Raw genomic sequence first — 22770 nt, 5'->3', positions numbered from 1 at the left:
GGGTTTAATTTTTTTGCCAGTGCTGAGATAGTAAATTTCAGCAGAGTGGCAATGCTGGGGTGCTGCAGTTGGCCTTGGGTTTCTTGCTACTAATTGCAATTCCGGGATACCTGCTGGAAGTGCATCTGTGTGGATCATATTTGGTTATGAGCATGAGTCCTCACCTCTGCTGGATGAGAGGTAAGTAGGGGTGGGAGGGATTGTTTTTTTTTAAATCCTGATAATAGCTTTTCTTGATCCCTTGTGTTACGTACCATTCCTTCATCAAGAAGGTGCACAGATCATCTTACTGCGCTCCAAAATTCATATTTGTATGAGGATATTCAGGCCATTATAGCTGCATCAGCTCTGAGTTATCTACTTAGTCCCATTCCCATGTCTCTTCCAATATTTATCCACTTCCCTTTCAAAAGCTATTATTGATTTTGCTTCCACTGCCGTTTCTGCACTTTTTAAAAAAAAACTTTCTTAAACTCTTGCTTTGTTCTTTTAGTGATTGATCTTAGATTTATAACCTCCAGTTATCGAATCGCTGCTCATAGAATTGCATACAAATTACAACACCAAAACGGGCCAATCAGCCCAACCTGTCCCTGTTTATCCTCCCATGAGCAGTACTCCATACCCCATATGCTCACTCTGTTCCCATTTCCCCTTATTCCCCTTTCCTTCAATCATCTAACCTATTCTTAAATGATGACATGGTCTCTGATTCAATCACTAACTTATGAGTGAGACGGTGCACATTGGTAGACAGTAAAACAGTGGGGACATCAGAGCCAAACCCAACTGTGTCCCTATATGCACTTTCCAGCAGGTCACCAGATAGTGGTCTGGATTGATCTGGCTTTTCTTCCTTTCTCCTGCCCAATTAGCCTTCCATCGATCATGTAGATTAAATATGGACTAGTTCACTAATAAACTAGTAGTGGTCTTTGTTTTAGATTGTTTAGCTGGTTAGAAGTTAAGGTAGTTTAGTTGTCCTTTTTGCTGAAAGAGTATTGGTGTCGCCCATGTTTATCCTAAACCCTGCTTATCTATTGTGTCCTGTTGCCGGGTGGCTGTAGGTATTAAAGTGAACCTACATTGCAGTGCAGTAATAATTCTACGGTCGGTGGAATGCTTTCCTCGTTTGAAAGGATAAACATTTACTTGCAGGCTATGGTTCGTGGTGGCTCAAAGAAATCTCAAGGTGGTAAGAGAAAACTAAAGTTGATGCCACCACCACTGCCAATGTGGGACAAGAGGCAGGCTTACAAGGAGCTCCTGTACTGGGACGAACTCATTCGCAGTGGCAGGCGCCTGTACCTTCAGGACTACGATAGGTAAATGTTAGGCTTTACAGGTTGCCAGTTCAGAGTTTCATGACTAGCTGTGTAAAGCACATTGAAACCTGGAGGGAGGGGGCATGGGTGTCATGCTCTATCAGTCCACTGTGCCCGTGCTCAGTCTGAATTGAAGTGTGGCCTTTAAGGAATCATTGCAGCCTACATACTGCCCTTGGGATACTGTCTGCATGTTGCAGGGGGTATGATGATTACATTGATGTGCACAGCACCTTGCATTAAGGGCTGAAGAGTCTGCATCTGCAGTGCATAACATGGCCGTTGCTGTTACACTCCACTTTCATTAGCTGTTCAATCCCAAATCTGTTAGTGCTGCTCTTAACTGAGAGCATTACTAGTCATGAAGCTCCTTTCAGGGCCTGACATGAACTACTTTGACCTCTTGTCCTTGAGGCACATAGCTCTAAGGATTCTCATGCCCATATCAGTTGCCTTGATGGTAAAATACACTGCCTCACATCAAGCTTGCTTCATTGTATTTAGCGTTTTCAGTAGTTGTCTAGCTCGGTTTAATTGTAGTGTTTGTGCTGGGTCCATTTAAGTTCTTATTATTTTGAAATGAGTTCCTTTGTATATCAGAGAGTTTATATTCTGAATTTGTAATTTAGTAGCTGAACATTACAAGCATTTGTTTTAATATGTTCACCGTCAAACTTAATGTAAACTTGACCAAAACTTTTATTTAGAAGAAAAGCTGTATGGTAACTTGCCCAGTCAAATATTTCCACTTGCCCACAAGGTTGCCCAGGCAAGTTAATGTCGGGCTCTGCCAATGTTACTCCGATATGCTCACTATCAAGGACACTGAAACTAAAGTTTGAGGAAAGTGTGAATCTCATTGGATGAGAATTGAAGCATGCTTTAAATGGCGGGGAGGGTGATCAGCGCTCCTGTTGTTTTATTGTGGGTGTAACTAATTGTTGCTAGAACTGACCAAGATACGGCATCACTGAAACTGGAGTCTTATATTGGTCTGGTTGTCCACATGCCCTTATCTGAGTCCCCTTTTTTTTGTGGAACTGCTACTGTTGCTACATACATCACTGTAATCAAACATGAAAAATAAGGGGGATGAGTTGGGTCGTGCAGTGACTAGTTAATTGAATAATCGCGACCATTTTGTTTGCTGTTGAACACTGCCATGCTGAGAAATTTCCTTACTGTGTGGAAAACATGTTGGGTTGCTCCAAGTTGAGGAGGAAAGATTTAAAAACTCCAGTGATGTCTATAGAAGGAGATACAGGCATGTTTATTTGGCTGACCAGCAGCCCAAGCTTTTGTAAATGATGAAATGTATTTTGGTGGGGATGGGTAATATTGTTTTTGGGCAGCTTAATTCATGACTGCACAAAGTGATCCTGGGATCTTTGAGCATTCCCAAGTTGAAGTAGTTCTTGCTTGTGCATTGTTATCCATTTGTATAATTCCTAGACTTGAAGTGCTGTGGCTATTTTCTAATTACTGTTGTCTTTCCTGTAAGTAGATGGTGCACATAATGCATCTGTGATCAGGAATTGCAGGAACAATGTAGATTTGTGTAAAGGGGATAATAAAAGTAGAAAATTGTATCTAAATGTGATAATAGACAGGAACATAGTAGGTGGATTGATGTGGTTTAACAATGCATGATGGAGTATTACATTGAGCTATAACATTGCAGCATCAAAACTATAGCTGGGAGATACCCAGAAATCATTTGGGAAATTGCTGCAAGAGCAGGACCAGAGAGAATGTATTTGGGCTGAGGAGGAGCTTTAGAGCTGACCTTTTTTACTTTCTACTCTAGTGTAAGCAATGAACTTTTCCTCACAATCCTCCTAGATTGTACTGATCAAACAAGCCAGCTCTAAAATAGTGGTGGTTCAATTCATCCAAACTGACCTAGAAGACAAGTCTGGATAATTGGGATTATGTTTCCAGTATAAATTTAACCTTGTCTGGTTTACAGTGAGGTTGATCTAAAGGTTTGCACTGGAGCTGCAGCTTGAATATAGACACTAGCTGAATACGAAATCCTGTTATACGCTGCCTATGAGGGACGGTACAGGTTCTTATTAGTCTGTGTTTGATTGTAGATACGAGGAGCTGCGCCTGTGGTACGACTGTCTGTGCTTTGAGGAGGGGCTGAAATATTATCGTCTGAGAGCCTTAGAACAACTTCACAAAGCACCAAAGGAATCCCACAAGGAGTCAAAGGAGCCCCGCAAGGAAGAGCAGGTGGAGGCTGAAGCTACAATGGTAAGTGTAGCAGCATGGAAAGGGGAATTCTTTATCCTTATTGGCCAATGGCTGACTTAAATGTGGCATTGCTTTTAAAGGAGTAACTTGTGTTTGTCTGAGGGTGCTACAATCTTTTTTAAAATTCAAATCTGCTTCATTTGGGGAAAGACTAGTTATTTCAAATTTTATTTAGCAAAATAACTTAGGATTAATAGGAGTATTGTGTTCACCAGATGTGTCATTGTGCTCAGCTGTAAGTCTGGCTATTCAAGATGAGGAAGGCCATTCACTCCATCTTAGTTCATCCATTCATAATGACCCTAAGGATTCTGGAGTTTTCACCTCTACTACTCTATCTCATTCCAAGAGTTGATCACTGTTTTTGTGAAGAACTACTTGTTATTGGTCCTAAATTTATCTTTTACTAATTTGAACCTGTCTCACCTTGTTCTATTTTCTCAGTATAACCTATAGTAATGATCCAGATTTTGCTGTTCCGTGGCATATGCTACTGTGTATTCTACAAAGATCACTTTCTGACTTTCTTTCAAGACTGAAAAGCTCAAGTCTTTCCTTGTAACGCAGATAGCTGGCAACTGGAATCAGTCTTGGTGGCTGTTCTAACTCCATGTGATACAGAAGTACATGTACAGAATCTGTCCCTCTGTTTACCCCATTTTGACCCTTTTGACTGAATTTAAGTCAAGAATGAAGAAAATTCCCTAAAACCTACCTGGCTACGTTCGAGAGATCTGTGTTTAATACCTGTCTCGCATCCAGCTAGTGATGCATTTGATGTGAGTTGTGAGACAATCTATCCTTGGTTCATTTGCTGTAGCGAGTGAGCTTCCCAAACACTAGAATGATTTCTGAAGGAATGAGAGAAATCAAATTTCATGTTTCAAAAAGATATAACTAACCACTTAATGGCACCGTGAAGGTAGCATATTGCGGTGCTGCATACTGCAAAAATGGCTGTAATCATTGCCTCTGCATAGGAGGTTAGAAAAACAGAGAGAGTGAAAGTGAGAATAATAAAACATCAGATGGTATTTTTGGAGGGGAGGTGGAGGGGGGGGGGGGGTGGTGGGAGGAATCAATGGTTAGAGATGGCCACAATGAGGTTAGCACTTTCCACCTGGATATTAGTGTATTGGACACCGAGATTAAGAAACTGCACTTTTTCAGATTTCACTTTAAACCTGAGTAACTAGGCTTCCCTGATGCTCAGTTTGTTGAGGAGAGCCTCCTGTTGGATCCCTTCTGTGCTGAGCTGGGGTAGCAGTTGGGATGCTTCAGTGACCTAGGGCTAGGGAGGGGAAAGAACTGCTAAAGTTCACCCCCTGATTGCCGTATAGTGATCCCTGCCAAAAAGTGTGTGTGTCTATATTTGAGGATGGGATCTGGGTTAGCTGTGATGTCTGGTCATATAGCCGGTTTGTGGTCTCTGACTAGATTTACAAATGCTGCATCCTCAGTTGGATCTGGCTGGTGACCATGGGGTCGTACTCTGCAAGATTTGTATCCCCACTACCTTTAAACAGGCCGCTCAGGCATTACTGCTGTCTGCATTATCATGCAAGGGTATGTGTTCTGGATTGGGCATAAGGTGTGGTACATCCATTCAGCTTGTTTTGAAATGTGTGTATTTTCTTTTTAATGACTCCGAAGGAGAAATTGGTTCATTCTGATATTGGCATTGTATTGTAACTTGTTTATGTTCTGTCTGGCACATATGTAAAGGCTTTGCAGCCATTCACTTTTTTTCTTTTCCTTCCAGCGTCCCATGCGTATATTTGTGAATGATGACCGCCATGTAATGGCAAAACATGCTGCCATCTATCCAACTCAAGAGGAGCTGGAAGCGGTACAGAATATGGTGTCGCATACTGAGCGGGCACTGAAGGCAGTTTCTGATTGGCTGGATGAGCAGGAAAAGGCTGGTACTAAAACAGAGGTTACTGAAGTGATTGAGGCACCCACAACAGAAGGAGAGAACAAGGAGGGGTATGTAAGATTAATGTCTGAGTAAAATGGGGCAAAATGAGCTGCATGCAGTATGGAAAGCTTTGGTGTACTGTATATAATAGATTTATAAGAGGAGTGTGAATTAATGGTTACTACCAGTCCTATTCCGCTGTGGGTGATGATACTCTGCCTGTGTAAATGGTGTTGTTCAAATAACCATGTTTGCACTAAGCTTTCAAGGTTTTAGGGGCTGCAACTACCTGGAGACCTGTTTGCTTCTCCATTGTACCAAACTAGACCATTTAGCAGTAGTGTTACCAGACTGGCTTCTGTTCTTACCCACCCTCAAAAAAGTAGCTACTATCCCTAGAACTCTTTAAGAGGGAAGCTATCACCAGAGTATGATCAAACTGAATTGGAAAGCTGCAATTCTAGCAAGTATGTACTCCAGTTTGAGCAAATCAGGCTAAACTCTTCTTTAAAGTTGGGACTGTCTTTTTTTACTGATGTAATGTGATGTACTTAATTAAGGTAGGAGACTTACGTTGGCCACAGATTTGTACCATGGGCTTTTAAAATGAAGGCTTTGAATAAATCTGAATATTTTACCAACCCTGTGCTGCCATAAAAATGCTTTTTTGGAGAGGGAAGAAAAGTCTAGCGTATTTGAGGCAATATCTCTCATATGTTTTTGGCTTGAGGGGGTGAGTGTGGTTTACCCTTTAACTATACTTGGGCTCCAATGCTGTCTTGCAACTGCTGTCAGGATATCCTTTAGGCACAAAGCTATGAAGAAATTGAAAATACTTAGATATGGTATAGTTTACCTAAAGTTAGGTGGGATGGTTCAGGTTGTTAAGTAAGGCATGGATGGTGCATACGTTTCTGTGGTGACCTATTATTTTTCTTTTTCTTTCACAGAATGGAAGACCATGACAACTTTACCATGTATGCCAAATTTTATTATCATTGAATTGGTTGATTATGTGCAGAAGTAAAAGCTCTTTGACGACAAACATTAGCTCTCTGTTAACTTGTGTGATCATTCTGTAATCGTGCTACCGCCATTATCGCAAACGTAGACTTCTGAAATTATATGCACTACAATTTGAACCACTATTTTCTAACCTGATGTCTCCATAGTGCTTGCATGCTTAAACTTTGTTTTTAAAGGAGAAGGAAAAACTTTTTTTTGAAAAATTCTAATCGCCCTATTAGAAAACCCAATTTTAATGCAGTATTTTTAAACAACATGCATTTATACAGTGCCTTTAATGTTGAAAAACTTCCCAATGTGCTAGTTTCCCTTCCAGTGGTCTCTGCCAAAAGTTACACGGAATGGACTGTGTGTGTGTCCCAGAGCAACTCGTTTATGTGCACTGCAGTGTACTCAGTCATAGGTTTTCTTGGCTTGAGTAGATTAGAGCACCAGTCTGCTTTATAGCCAATGGAGCTGCATGCATGCCACTTGCATAACCAGAGCAGAAATCTGAAATGGGACTTTGCTAGAAAATACTGTAGAGATATCGCACAAGGGATGGGAAATGTTTTTTTTAAGAATTTAAAAGAATTTAGTGGAGGGTTCTCTTTCCCCACCAGCTCACTAGTCTTCTTTCTCCTTTAACATGGATACTAATCATACAGTTTCTGAATCCTGCTAAAATGTCAAAGCCTTGTATTGCAGTTAGATATTGTGGTGTTATAAATTGAAAGCTCCTTCATGGAAGAAGATTATATATTGGAGAACAGTACTGAGTTCAATTGGCAGGCCAGGAATTCCTCCAGGCAAAAATGGGGCAGCTGCTATCTGTGGAATTTCTTCGCTGGAAATCTGAAACTCCTTGTGTTAATGGAATACACGTTAAATTACCAAATATTTTGGCATCAACGGCATAACCTACAGGCCCATATAGTTAGTGGATTGCGGGCTTCCCGACTTCAGGTTGAACCTGTTACATTGCCCAGCAGACAAACTGAATATTTGGTTATATTGTCTGTCAATCAGTAACTGCCTTAATGGTTTAGAGACCCATGATTATGCACGTGAAGTTGTAATGCTAGGTAGACCTTGTGTGTATCAGCTCTGACACAGCAGCCTAGGCCATGAGCCACTTCATAGAATTTGCTACTCAATAAGCAGCTAGGAGTTACAGTCAAAGAGGTTAGGACAATTATCTTTCTACCAGGATTTCATCTAGTGGCATGGTTGAGAATGGATGACTCGGTCATGATTGGCTTGCAACCTTTAAGTCAAAGGCCGAACAACTTGAATTAATTGGGCTGGTCCAGCTTTTATCAGCTTCATCAATGACCTTCCCTCCGTCGTTAAGGTCAGAAATGGGGATGTTCGCTGATGATTGCACAGTGTTCAGTTCCATTCGCAACCCCTCAGATAATGAAGCAGTTCGTGCCCTAATGCAGCAAGACCTGGACAACATCCAGGCTTGGGCTCATAAGTGGCAAGTAACATTTGTGCCAAGCAATGACTATCTCCAACAAGTGAGAACCTAACCACCTCCCCTTGACATTCAACGGCATTACCATCGCCGAATCCCCCACCATCAACATCCTGGGGTTCACCATTGGCCAGAAACTTAACTGAACCAGCCACACGCATACTGTGGCTACAAGAGCATGTCAGAGGCTGGGTATTCTGCAGCGAGTAACTCACCTCCTGAATCCCCAAAGCCTTTCCACCATCTACAAGACACAAATCAGGAGCGTGATTGAATACTCTCCACTTGCCTGGATGAGTGCAGCTCCAACAACACTCAAGAAGCTCAAGCAGCCCGCTTGATTGGCACCCCATCCACCACCCTAAACATTTGCTCCCTTCACCACCGGCGCATTGTGGCTGCAGCGTGTACCATCCACAGGATGCACTGCGGTAACTCGCCGAGTCTTCGACAGCACTTCCCAAACACACGACCTCTACCACCTAGAAGGACAAGGGCAGCAGGCATGTGGGAACAACACCACCTGCACGTTCCCCTCCAAGTCACACACCATTCTGACTTGGAAATATATCGCCGTTCCTTCATCGTCGCTTGGTCAAACTCCTGGGACTCCCTTCCTAACAGCACTGTGGGAGAACCTTCACCACATGGACTGCAGTGGTTCAAGAAGGCGGCTCACCACCACCTTCTCAAGGGCAATTAGGGATGGGCAATAAATGCTGGCCTTGCTAGCGACGCCCACATCCCATGAACGAATATAAAAAAAAATTTGCTAACATGTCTTTACAGGTTAAGTCTTGCATGTGTATAGTTTAGTTAGTGTCCAAATTCTGAAATTACACCTTTTTAATGCTGCATATGTTTTCTGGGGTTTTAACTGCATCCAAGATTTTTAGGTAAAATTCTCCCATTGAAAGCCTCTGTTTGAGTCACTGGCTGGTCTGGGTAAAGGAAATGCAATGTTTTCAGTCCTCTTTCCCCAGTGTAGTGAAGTGTCTTCTCTTTAGCCCCCTTGACCCCAGAAGCCTATGGGTATAAACTTGCATACCATTATGCTAGTAAGTTTTATGTTCTCATCCACACTTATAAATAGTACAAAATACTTGAATTGGAAGTTTGTGACTTCAGTGCTCCTACACTAATCGATTTAAGCAATTAGATTGGATTCTATTTTAGTTGGTGTTACAGTGCTGTAGATATCATTTTGGAAGAGATTTTCTCCTGCCTCATTGGGAGTCTCTTTCCTCTATTAGGAGGTAGGATGGTCCAGCCTTTGAACATCTATCAAAACTGTTGATTGTCACTTGATGAGCCTGCTGGTACTTGCTTGACAATGTGGCAAGAACCTTACTAAAAGAAACCTGTGTGAATTTCCGGACTAATTTGGGTTTCCTTGGGTGGGAGACAACACTACCAATTTAGCGGCTGGCCTGGGGGGGTATTTTTTTTTCATCCATTTCTTTTTTTTTAAGACTCCATGCTGTATATTTTGGAAGCAAGAAAACCATGTTAGAAAATCTTTGGGTGGGAAGGAGAGTGACATGTATCTTTTTAAGTGATGATCTAGAGGTGAATTGTTTTGCTCCTTTCCCATAACAGGGAACAAAAGTCTACAGAACAGAATGCCAGCCGGACCCTACGGGGAGTGATGCGAGTTGGGCTGGTGGCCAAGGGCCTCCTTCTGAAGGGAGATCTTGACCTTGAACTTGTACTGCTGTGCAGGGACAAGCCTACCCGGACGCTATTGACAAAGGTCAAAGATAATCTGGCTGTACAATTTGCGGTAAGAAATGCCTTTTTTATTCCTGGTCAAAATTATTTACTTTTGGGAGTCCATCTTGTATTACTGGACAAAACAAGCTTCAGACTGGGTGGTCAACTTCTGGGCTATTAGAATAAATTTGGGAACATGGATGGTGGTTCTAGCAGGTGGGTCCTAAACTGATCCATTTGTCCTGGTTAAGAAAGGCAGCATCAGACTAGTCTGCAACCAGTCTTTAATAATTTGAGGTCATGGGAAGAGAAGAAATGGGCAACAAGAGTCCTGAATTGGTGTATCTAATGTTTGCTTATTTTTTCATTTATCTAGACTATTACTGAGGAAAAGTATGAAATAAATCCTTCAATTCAAGATGCAGCCATTATTATAAAGAATGACAAAGAGGAGCCACTAACCTTGAAGATTAAGTTGACCTCGCCCCTGGTCCGAGAAGAGCTTGAGAAGCAGGCTGCTGGAGGTAGGATGGGTTGTAGGTGGCAAACTCCAACCCGCAGTATACAATGTTTATTGGGCCTTCAATATAGCTTGTTCTTGGGTCATGTCTTTGAAGTTAAAGCTGCAATATATTATAGTAAGATACGAGTGACTACATGATGCTGTTCAGTGCAGTGTCTTTCCTTCTCTGGGGCCTGGTGTCGAGTGCAATGTAGACAGCAAGGACTCTTTAGTGGAGAACTGGTGTTTGAACACAGAGTTATAAACCTGGTTTCAAATCTAGCTTGGACAGAGGGGATGAAGGTCTCTTTTCTCTGAGGTTTGATTGTCCAATCTCCACTTAGTTCATTAATGCAGAAACACTACTACACAACTACCCTCCATCCAAGAATGAATAGGCAGTACTAGTGCTGTCAAATTTATTTTTGTCTGGAGTAGTTTTTCTCTGAAATAAGAGGGCCAGACTGAGTAAATTTGACCTATTACGCATAGAATCATAGAAGTTTTGTGTTGTCATTGCCAAATAGGCTGAGACTGTAATAAGATCGTAGATTGATACATTGGGGGCTGAAACTGGAACACTAACCTAGGGGGTGCTGTAATTAATCTAAGCTCTCAAATGGCATCCGTTAATGTGTCCTATTTACATTTATTGCTTAATGGTGGAGGGAGGCCTCTGTCTTATCCTTTTCCCCCCAGATGAAGGCCATGTTAGTGAGCAAATGAATAATTCTACCTGCAGTGAGATGCATTTTCCATGCTCTTTTGATGTCATTGGTCAGTAGAATTGCAAGACGGGTATGTGCATTTCTCTAGTACTATACTCTCTTCTGACCACCCTCTTCGAAAAATCTGGCTGCTGTCTCTCTAGTATGTAAAATCCACTCACCTGGTTGGCAGTTATGGGTTTATATATTTCACCATGGGCTTTGAAAATTCACTTTCTCCCGACTCCATTCCTCCATTGGGTCTGCAGAGAGGAGTAACCTAATAGGTACTGCCCATCAGTTACCTTGGGATTTGTGGTAGTGTATAAAGTTGTGTGCAGCTGGTTAACGTTTGTGATATAATTGGACTTGACTCTTTTAGACACTAGGGGGGAATGTTTTACACTTGTAGGTGCAGACCCAAATATGGAGCTGGGTTATATTGGTGAATTTTTTTTAAGCTTCTTGAGATTGTGTAGAAACAGCACTTTTCCAGTAGCATAGTCTTAGATAAATAACAGTGCCTCACTTTGAACAAATGTTAAATCTTCCAAGAGTGTTTTACTGGAGTGACTAGCCTAGTTTTGTCATATTGGAGTATGTATCAACTAATTCTATGTTATGGCCTGGAAAAGATCCGTCCCATATTAAGATGCACAATTTCCCGTAGACATTGAGATTGCTCTGATCTCCGATGACTTTTATATCTATCCCTTTAAAATTGTATTGTCTGTTACTGTGATCCTCCATGTGGTAGCTGAGGCAACAATGGTCTGTAGTATACTGCAGCTTTATATCCTGGATCTGCTTGACATGTTATCTTTGCAATTGTAGCCTTTTGATGGTCCAATACACAGTAAATGTTCTTAATACTTTAAATCTAGTTGTAATAAAATGACTTAAGGCTTCTGAACAACTAGCCCAGAAGACTTAAAGCTAAGTTGAGAATTGTCCTTGATGATCGTGCATGTGTTCAAGTTGTTCAAAACCACTGGTTTATATGTGAGTAAGTTTGCATTGCAGCAAAAATGACCATTTCTTGGGCCTTTTTCGAATGTTGCTTAGCTTCTGAAAAAGACCACCTGATACATGGCTGGCAGAGTTTTAGGTAATGTTTGGCTATTCATGGCCTGATTGGATCCAACCTTTTTATCCATTTTGAGATGTTGAAGTTGCAACATGTGTAGTGTAATCTTTATACTGTGCGGAGTCCCTAGTGAGTGACCATGTCCATTTGAGATGGTCAGTTTTATCCTCCCACTAAAGTGCTAATACTGTTTTCATCTAGGAGGCTGCTGATTAGGCATATTAAGATTCTTGGATTACTGAGCAACATTTTTTTCCAGTTGGCAGAAATAGAAGTGAAGACAAAGGTTAAATATTTGATGGTGACTAATGAGTAAATGAGCTTAAGAGCTGTGTAAATGCTCATCTATCTCTGGCTGGTAGTTCTCATTAGGCCTGAACCCTTGGGTGACAAATTATGGAGTTTCAGCACACTTTGAATCATGGCAGTTGTATATTTTTAATCTGTGATGTGACTGCTCAATTTAAATTTGTTCAGTGCTTTCCCTGGACTGGAGGAAATGCACATTACTGTCTCATATGCAGAATGTCACATTCAGAGATACTCTGGGAACTGGGTGGCTTAGTGGGTTCGACCCTGGTCTTTTACCTCCTGTGACCTGGATTCAAATCCAGCCCAATTTGATGGGATGAAATTCTCTGTCTGGCTTTACAGGCCCAATGTGAAATGGTCTGGGCAGTCACAGCAACAGTTAGTGGGCATTGGCCTATTGCACAAAACAGCCCAATTTGGCACCAGATGGCAATCTCACTCCAAGCCACTAACATGCCTCGTGTGTTTTTAAAGGCATTATTCCTTTATAAGTAAACTCTTTCTAATTGCTTTGCAATCAAACCTTTGCCTTAATTTGACATTTTAAAGCAAAGCCAGCAGTCAAGGTTAAGTACTTGGTGGCACATATAAATGGGCTCGGGGCTTTCATCTGGGAGGCGTTCAGGAAGCCATCACATTCATTTGATTAACTTGGTTGAACTATAGGAAAGGTTTTTATGTGTCAGGTAGCTGAAATTTTAACTTCACAGGGTGCAAGGGTTATATCCCAGGAAATATGTTCCCAGTGTACCAGTTCATCTCGTACTGCTGTCCTGCAACTCGTGTGGAGATGGTGGCTCGAAACTCCAGTCACAAAGCTTAAGTTATGGATGTTGGTCTAGCTTTATTTAGTATCTGTAAAATTAGCAGGTTTTTTGTATCCATGGGAGAGCTAAATTAGAAGTTTTTTTTGCAAGATACTATATTGTCTGTTACTGCTATTATCTTGTTACTTTTAATAAACCTCTTCCATAGTTTTAAAATCTACACAGTCTGATGGTGTTCCACTTTCCAAAGTCTAGAGAATTGAGAGGGCTTGTATAATCCAATAAGCTCAATATAAAATACCCCTAGAATTGAATTCAGCTGCTCCAGCACAGATAGTTTAATTCCGCACAGTCCTGAATTTGATCCTGGGACTTTTCCTGGTTCGTATGGCTCAATTCACTACAGTTACCAGGCTGGTTTGTGACTTCAGCCAGTTTTGCCAAGTATTCAATCGTCTGGCACTTAGTAAAACTGGTTTGAGGTGTACTGAATGACTTAATGTAACTGCCGGGCAACTCATAAGTTTTGTTGATGGGCGTTTGCGCTCATTAGTCAGGAATATCCATGACAAACTGACCTTATGTGAAACTCTGGTCAGTAATGGAACCACCAGACCATTCAGTTTTGCTGCAGTGCAGACGCCACCAAGTTTTGAATATGCAGTGGGAGACTGAGAAATGTAACAATGGAGCTAATATCTCATTTGATGGTGAAAGCCTGTGCACCAAACAGTTAAACTTGAGATAATGGTCTTAATCTGAACACTTAACAGCTTAAACCCACGAGACTGCTTTGTACAGACACTCTGTTTAACAGTTTCCCACTGTATATAAAATTTTATATGGTGTTTTTGATCTTTTTGATATTGCCTGTGGATTTACTATTTGATCACGTCTACCAAGCCTTCTAGTTTGTCAATTCTTTTAGGGACGCTGGACCTTTGACCAACTGGACGCTCTCTGTCATGGGGGCCTGGGCAGTCGACCCTCGTGGGCAGAGGGGGTATCCCCCGGACAGAGCCCCAAGCCTACTTGATAGTTTCCTTTTTCTGGTTCCTAGCTTAGTTCATTAAACATCCCTACACTTACTATGTGTTAGTTAATGTCTTATAACCAGTAGAACACTGTTCCCCCACACCACCACCACCACCACCACCACCAGTACCAGTACCATGAGTATAAGGCTGCAGCTACCATGTAGGACAGCATATTGAAGTGATAAGTATTGCAGACTTATAACTACAGGGATTAGTGTACATTCCTTTAGTCTATCTGCTCATTCAGTGTTCAGATGTACTCAGCTTGTATTATAAAACCTACCACTTCATGTAGACTAGTATTCTGCTCCCCGTTTAACTGCAAGAAAAAGTAGATTCAATAGAAATGTTGAGCGAGTGTTCACTGCAACTTGACTTTTGGTGGGGAGCCCTGTTTGCCCAATAGGATGCTGCCGCTCCCCGCCGCATGACAGAAACCCCTTGGTCAAACTGTGCCTGTCTTCTTATTCCACTCCATCAATAGAAACAGTAACGATGAGTGAGCCTGCGGATGTATTGGACAGGCAGAAATGCCTAACCGCCTTGGCGTCCCTGCGACACGCCAAATGGTTCCAGGTTTGGATCTTGTTCTTACATTATTGTCTAAAGTAGAAAACGTTTTTATTAAAATTTATTGATTCTGTTCAGTTTTTTAAATTACATGTGTGTGTTGAATTGATTTTGGAATTTTTAATTTCTGTGCAACATTTAGCTTCTGTCTTGACACAGCTGCTAATAAGCACTTAAGTAAATGAGTGTAACCTTTAGTAAGATGGCAGCTCTACATATGGGGGGTGGGGGTTTCAGGAATTAATATGTTGGTAAATATTTGCTTTGAGTATAATTGCATTGTTGCTGCTTTGTGTTAAGAGTAATTTTGCTCATTTTAAAATACTAGATTGATATGAATGTAGTTTTCATTTTAAATGTAAAGACTTTTACCCTTGACAAAGTAGCACTGCAGATTTGAAAGTTTTGCATTTTATGCTGAATTTACTTGCAGGTTAGTAACTGAGACACTAACTTTCTGCTCCATGGTTTTATAGGCTAGGGCAAACGGGCTGAAGTCATGTGTCATTGTCATCCGTGTTCTGCGGGATTTATGTTCAAGAGTTCCCACCTGGGCACCACTTAAAGGATGGGTATGTGGTGTTTTTTCTGTCTTATTGGTGTTGCAGTCATTAGGGCATCTCTGGTCAGACCTGCAGTCTGAAGCTTTCTGGTTGCTGGCTTTGGTGCATGGGGAATTTTTCTTAAACTGGATTCTTCAACTGAAGTTTGTTGCTCCAGTAGTTTATCCGTGTTCTGTACATACGAGTTAAGAGCAGGAGTAGGCCATTCGGGCCTGGTCTGCCATTTGATAAGATCATGGCTGATCTGATTGCGACCTCAACCCTACTTTCCCATCTACCTATTATAACCTTTGACTCCCTTGTTAATCAGGAATCTGTCTGACTCGGCCTTAAAAATATTCAATGACCCTGCCTCCACCGCTCTCTGGGGAAGGGAGTTCCACAGACTCACAACCCTCTGAGAAAAAATTTCTCCTCATTTTTAAACTGTGGCCCCTAGTTCTAGTCTCTTCCACGAGGGGAAACATCCTCTCAGGATCTTATACATCTCAATAAGATCACCTCTCATTCTTCTAAACTCCAGTGTGATGACAATTCAACTATTATCTCCTCCTCCCCCCTGCCCCCCCCCCCCACTTTTTTTTTAGAACCCTGTGACTAGTTTCAGTACTGTCATAGATGAGATCATTTTGGTTGGCTGGGGATTGAGCCTAGAACTTAATCTATCTTGGTACCATAGTGTAATCCTAACCCACTATGCCATAGTAGTACTGGCATCCTGTTCTATTGTGTTATGAGCTGTTTGTGCTTTGGTTTTTGAAGAATTCCAGCTTGCATCCTCCTACTTGTGCAGGGACTGATTTGAGTATGCATAATTAACTTCACAGCAAAGGCCAGAACTTAATCTTTGTTTTTAATTTTAGCCTTTAGAGTTGATCTGTGAAAAGGCAATTGGAACTGCAAACAGGCCTCTGGGTGCAGGAGAGGCAATGCGAAGAGTCTTGGAGTGTCTGGCTTCTGGAATTTTAATGCTAGGTACGTGCTTGGCACAGTTGATGCTTTTACCAGGCATTCACAAATAATTGAAATGTTTGTAAAAATATTTAAATTGCTTCTGCTTTTAGTTTGTTTTCTACCACTCTAGGTCCTGGCCCTTGGCATAACTGCAGGTAAACTGTACAAAATTATGTGCAGTTGCTTGGAGTCACATCACTTTTTAAAGCAACATCAGGAAGATTCCTACAGATCAATAGAGCTAAAAGTCTAAGATAGGTTAGCCAGTTGTTGCTGGTAGGGCCAATTTAACTTTACCATTGACAGCCAGAAGGCAGTGTAAAGGAGGCACAAGAGGTTGACACTAATTCGTTAGAACCATAGAAAAGATACAGCACAGAAGGGGGTCATTCGCCCCATCGTGTCCACGCCGGCTTGAAGAACAACCAGGTGCCCATTCTAATCCCACCTTCCAGCACCCGGTCCATAGCCCTGCAGCTTACAGCACTTTAGGTGCAGGTCCAGGTATTTTTTAAGAGTTGAGGGTCCCTGCCTCTACCACCAATTCGGGCAGCGAATTCCATACACCCACCCCCCTCTGGGTAAAAAAGTTTTTCCTCTTGTCCCCCCCCTAATCTTTCCGCCACTCAGCTTAAATTTATGTCCTCTAGTTCTTGAACCCTCCGCTAGGGGAAACAGGTATTTCCTGTCTACTCTATCTAGGCCCCTCATAATTTTGTACGCCTCAATCCAGTCTCCCCTCAGCCTCCTCTGCTCCAAGGAAAACAACCCCAACCTATCCAATCTCTGCTCGTAGCTGCAATTTTCAAGCCCTTGCAACATTCTTGTATATCTTCTCTGCACTTTCTCCAGACCAATGACGTCCTTCCTGTAATGTGACCAGAACTGCGCACAATACTCCAGCTGTGGCCTTACCAGCGTTTTACAGTTCCATCATTTCATCCCTGCTTTTGTATTCTATATCTCAGCTAATAACGGAGAGCATTCCGTATGCCGCCTTCACAACCTTATCTACCTGTATTGCCACCTTCAGGGACCTGTGCACATGCACTCCAAGGTCTCTCACTTCCTCTACCCCTCTCAATATATTCCCTTTTACTGTTTGCCCTCCCTAAGTGCACTACCTCACACTTCTCCGGGTTGAACTCCATTTGCCACTTTTCCGCCCATTCTACCAACCCATTGATTTCGTCTTGGAGTCTACAGCTATCCACTTCACTATCAACTACACGGCCAATTTTGTGTCGTCTGTAAATTTGCCAATTATGCCCCCTACATTCAAGTCTAGATCATTAATATATACCACAAACAGCAAGGGACCCATCACTGAGCCCTGTGGCACACCACTGGAAACGGATTTCCATTCGCAAAGACATCCATCGACTTTTACCCTTTGTTTCCTGTTACTGAGCCATTTCTCTGAATCCCATGGACTTTTACCTTTCTGACCAGTCTGCCATTGGGACCTTGTCAAATGCCTTACTCAAATCCATGTAGACAACATCCACTGCACTACCCTCATCAATCCTCCTTGTCACTTTCTCAAAGAATTTAATCAGATTTGTACGGCATGACCTTCCCTGAACAAATCCATGCTGACTATCCCTGATTAAACCATGCCTTTCCAAGTGACAGTTTATCCTATCTCTGTGTTGTTGTTCTTACGATTATCGGAATGGAGGGGAAGAGGTTTCTCTTCCTACATCATGTCTCTGATGTGATGTGTAAGGAAGTAGTCTTTTACCATTGGGAGGCCCTTTCATCTTCAATCTGGGTATGTAGTCTGATTACATACCTGTTTCTATGTCCATTGCCCTGAGTTGCCATAGCCCTAAATTGTGACATTGTCCTGGCCAACTGTCCCTATTGCTTTTCATTGGTTTTACAGATTCTGGGAAGAAATGTGTTGTGATTCTGACTTTTTCTCTCTCATGCTGGCTTTCTCTCTCTGTCTCTAGATGGGCCTGGCATCTATGATCCATGTGAAAAGGAAGCTACAGATGCCATTGGCACTCTTACCAGACAGCAAAGAGAGGACATAACCCAAAGCAGTCAGGTAAAAAATACTTTGTGTTTAACTACTTTGTTCTGTGCCTCTGAGTTGCATTATCTGAACTGTTTTAAACCATCTTTTTAAGCATGCACTGCGCCTGGCTGCTTTTGGACAGTTGCATAAGGTATTGGGAATGGATCCACTGCCTTCCAAACTCCCTAGAAAACCCAAAAATGAAAATCCAGTGGATTATACAGGTATGAAATGCAAACTGTGCAGCCCTTTAACTTCAAGATTGTAAATGTATTTGTGGTTTCACTGTTTGTATTTTTTGCATCACAACTGTACGACTTGATGATGTTTTGATCAGATTTCTGGTTCTAGCTTTTTCTCCTTGGTGCAATTCTAATAGCTAGGTGGCAATCAAGTATTGGGTGATCTGGCTTTATTAAAATTCCTTTTCTCTTCTACTCCCACCACAAACATCGATTATGATTACCTCACAGCTGTTCTGGCAGGTATTAGCTGACAGCACAGAGCAGGGATCAGATCCCAGGACATAACCTAGTCTGTGGGACTCAGTGCCACACTGTGCAGTGCATTTGCTTAATGAGCAGGGAGGGAGTGCTAGAATCAACAACCACAACTTGTATCTAGCAGTGGTTCTACAGCATCGTGCACTATTTGCTACAATTCATTTTCACGCCTCTTCTCCGTTTCTTTTCCACTTGGATTTTATGCGAAATAACATTTATCCAGAATGGCACCATCATATCTTGCCCTTTCTGTTGTGATTTTTTTTTTGCGCTCTGTTACAGCTTCTTCAAAAATGTTGACGCTCACACTTGGAGTTAAAACCTTGCGTTGGATTCCCAACCCATTCAACTCACTTAGAACTGCAGTGCGCATATCCATTGTGCATTCTGAGCACGGACTGAAGTTTTTTTTTATGTACAAACAATGACACAGTAAAAGACTCTCTGGTCTATCCAGCCTGTTCCACACAATTGTGATACCCTGTACATCACAATATATACACTCTCCACTCCACCCAAAACCATGTGATCTCCTGGGAGAGATGATAAACCAGATTAAAAAACCCAGGCCAATTGGATGGGGGGGAATCTGGAAAGTTCCTCTCTGACCCCCCTCAGCTCCCCTTTTTTTAGGCGATTGAAACTAGTCCAGGAGTTCACTGTGGCCCTGATAATTCTATGCAGTACCTATCTTTTGTGAGACGCAAGGTTACAACAAACCTAGGGGAAGGGGAACCATGAGTGCATTCTATAGTAGGAAAACAAGCTGTGCATTTAGGCCTAGAAGCTGTAGCCAGTTTTCCAACCTATTGCTATAATCTGTTTACCATTCCATTTAACGTTTGATTCTGTTCAATTTTTCAGTTCAAATTCCTCCAAGTGCATTCAGCACACCAGTGAAGCGGCCAATGGATGAAGACTCTGGTGAGGACAAGTCTCCAAACAAGAAGAAAAAGAAAACTCAAAAGAAAGGCAAGTTACTGCTGACTAGTGCTGTTTCTCAGGGTGTGATGGACAAATGAAAATATCATTTGATTAGAAAGCAGTAAAGTAGTGCACTGAATTGTGTATTGAGTACCCCACAACTACCGAGACAGGCACATCTTGTGTATAAAATGTACTGAAATAATGTCGTACAAGCTTGTACGACATGTGTGGAGGAAGGCAGAATCAAGTTCTGTTTTAAAGGGGGTCTAATGAGGAAATTACCCCTATACTTAAGGCTTTAGTAGAAAGTAAAATGTTACCATTCTGTAGAAAGTCTGCTGATGGCCATTTAGCCCCTTTAGGAAAAAACAATTTATCGGGTTTTGAAATCTGCACACCTCAGATTTGTAGTTAAGTAACAATGAACCTGTTGCTTCACTATCAATTTGAGTCTGGCAACAGTTGCTGTTGACTTATTTTCTTTTTTTGCATCCCTCATCCTAAGGTGTTGCCCCTTACTGAGGTATGGTTCAGTGGGTACCAGCAGTCCTTCATACCTTGTCCATGTGACTATTGTTCACATGCAAGCTTTGATTGGTGTCGTCAGATTATTTTTTTATGTTGAGATGGGAACATTACAGCCAAGCCCCGAGTCTGCCTTTACCTCACATCTACATGCATGTTCCAGGTTTGGACGTTGGATAATGATCTCGAGCAGGAACCCTGGCTGACTTCCCTTCCTTAGCCTAGGATTACTGAGGCTAATTATACCATCCCCATTCAGTTCAGCCAATTTCACTCAGACCAGGCCTGGTATGATATCACAGTGAATTTATGCATTGAGCCATATGAGGGGAGGGGAGGACTGAGAATGCCATTTTTTTAAGGGGGTGTCGGATTTTTCAGTAAACTCTGGATTATGTCTTACACTTGGTTTGTGACTGACAGCAGCAGAGGAAAAGGTCGAACCTGCCCAGGCAATGAATGCATTGATGAGACTCAACCAACTGCGACCAGGTCTTCAGTACAAATTGCTCTCTCAGACTGGTCCTGTCCATGCTCCAGTATTCACCATGTCTGTGGAAGTTGATGGAAAGAACTATGAAGCATCGGGGCCATCTAAAAAAACTGCGAAACTGCATGTAGCAGTCAAGGTTTGGTGCAGATTTTTATACCGAATTTAAAATACTCACCCTTCTCTATAAATCCCTCTGACCTCACCAACCCCCCCCCACTGGAAATCTGCAGCTTCTGCCTTCTTTCCCCTGCCGCCCCCACCCCACCCCCCCCCCCCCCCCCCCCCCAATCAGTAGCGGAGCCTTTAGATATCTCAGCCCTACCCTGTCATTGCTTCCTAAACCTCCTTTGCTTCTTTCCCTACCCCTTAAATGCATTCTGAGAACCCACTTCTGACCAACCCTTCAGTCCGAGCCAAATGGCCGCCTTTTGTGCCGTGAATTTTCTGTGAAACTCAAGTGGCAGTTTGAGAGGTCAAAAAGGTGTACTTTGTTATTGGTGTTTGGTCATGTGATTCAGAACACAATCAGAATTAGTCCTCCATAGAGTGATGGGTGAGCTGTATATTACAGCTGAATATGGGTCACCAAGGACTTTTTAAAAAAAAAAACTATTAACTTGAGATTGCAAATTTTTGGTAACAGAAATTCTATAAATAGCATCATATGGTCTTGAAGGGTTACAAAATACAATTCCTCCACTGCTGAGGCCGTTATTAATTTTTGTCCCTTGCAGAACTTCATCTCCCAGCTCTCTTAGCTCAGTGGTGAGACCGATGTCCACTTACATTGGCAGATGTGATCCTTTCCAACCAGCTTACTAAAATGACCAGGGAAAAGCTGCAATCTAAGCCGGTACTTGTGGAGAACAGGATCAGGGTTGGGTATGATGGCAGCTCCCCCTCCCCCTGTATTAGCTATCCAAACTCACCGATAAAGATTGGCCACATGAGCATGGTGCTGGAGGATGCCCTTCAGAAAAAGGGAGACATTGGCAGAGAAAAGTACAATCTGTGGATTTACAACCACAGCAGCAATGTCTAACTTTGCTAAGTTGCTATCTATATAATAGGTTGTCTCATCACAGCTGCCAATTTCCCTATGTGTGCCTTGCTAGTGGGAGGAATCTGGTTTGGGGAATTGGAACAGTAACGCCTGTTGAATACAGTAAATGCAGGTGCTGTTCCCGTTTTTGACTGAAAAACTAAATTACTTAGTTGACAAAATGGCAAGCATTGTACTATGTAATTGAGACGTCTCTGGCCTGTCATATAACTGGCCCACTTGTTTTCTGACAGGTTTTGCAGGATAAGGGGCTCCCGACTGGAGTGGAGCCTGAGAAAATTGAAGAAACTGTGGTTAAAGTGGAAACTAAGCCAGTTGCTCCAGTTCCCGCAGCAGTGCCTGTAAAACCACCTGCTGTAACTCCAGTGGCAGAAGCTGAGGTACATTACCCTGTCTGGCAACGTCTTTTGAGGTCTGCAAAGTTTAATAAAAGCTCCATGGTGGAGTGTACCGGGTTTCACACAGGACAGCAAAATTCACTAATTTGTCCAGTGATGAGGAGGTGGGACTCTTCTTGATGGGAATGATCCCTACATGTGTGGCGATGACCTTCAGCTGGGATAGTGATGATTGACTCTACTGTATTCTTGACTGATGGTCTGTGTACGATTATGAATACTTCTGTTTTTCAATTCAGAGTGCTCGTCAGCAAGGTCCAATTTTGACCAAACAGGGAAAAAATCCAGTTATGGAGCTGAATGAGAAGCGAAGGGGACTGAAGTATGAATTAATATCTGAGACGGGTGGCAGCCATGATAAGCGGTTTGTTATGGAGGTGAGTTGCTCCAGTTCCCGCAGCAGTGCCTGTAAAACCACCTGCTGTAACTCCAGTGGCAGAAGCTGAGGTATATTACCCTGTCTGGCAACATCTTTTGAAGTCTGCAAAATTTAATAAAAGCTCCATGGTGGAGTGTACCGGGTTTCACACAGGACAGCAAAATTCACTAATTTGTCCAGTGATTTTAGTAAGCTGGTGTTAAGTTGTAAGAATTATATATGGAAACAAGAACTATATTTTCTCTGAGGATCTT

The 22770-nt window shown here is 42.2% G+C and overlaps 1 protein-coding gene across 3 annotated transcripts in view; it reads left to right on the top strand.

Moving 5' to 3' along the window:
* ilf3b (interleukin enhancer binding factor 3b) overlaps positions 1-22770 on the top strand; it is a 54410-nt gene that overhangs the window by 13712 nt on the left and 17928 nt on the right. For 2 of the 3 annotated variants that reach the window (XM_067972894.1, XM_067972896.1), the window contains exons 2-16: positions 1159-1325; positions 3422-3584; positions 5347-5573; positions 6456-6482; positions 9590-9773; positions 10080-10227; positions 14600-14691; positions 15162-15257; positions 16112-16223; positions 18161-18258; positions 18341-18452; positions 19596-19703; positions 20607-20812; positions 21973-22119; positions 22377-22514. In XM_067972894.1, coding sequence (XP_067828995.1) covers positions 1162-1325; positions 3422-3584; positions 5347-5573; positions 6456-6482; positions 9590-9773; positions 10080-10227; positions 14600-14691; positions 15162-15257; positions 16112-16223; positions 18161-18258; positions 18341-18452; positions 19596-19703; positions 20607-20812; positions 21973-22119; positions 22377-22514 — 2022 coding nt within the window. In that variant the 5' untranslated portion in view covers positions 1159-1161. The remainder of the gene's footprint in view (positions 1-1158; positions 1326-3421; positions 3585-5346; positions 5574-6455; positions 6483-9589; positions 9774-10079; positions 10228-14599; positions 14692-15161; positions 15258-16111; positions 16224-18160; positions 18259-18340; positions 18453-19595; positions 19704-20606; positions 20813-21972; positions 22120-22376; positions 22515-22770) is intronic. The other variant, XM_067972895.1, reaches the window with a different exon arrangement.

Source organism: Heptranchias perlo, chromosome 37 (assembly GCF_035084215.1).
Source record: "Heptranchias perlo isolate sHepPer1 chromosome 37, sHepPer1.hap1, whole genome shotgun sequence".
NCBI classification, from domain to species: Eukaryota; Metazoa; Chordata; class Chondrichthyes; order Hexanchiformes; family Hexanchidae; genus Heptranchias; species Heptranchias perlo.
This window is presented reverse-complemented; position numbering and strand designations above follow the sequence as displayed.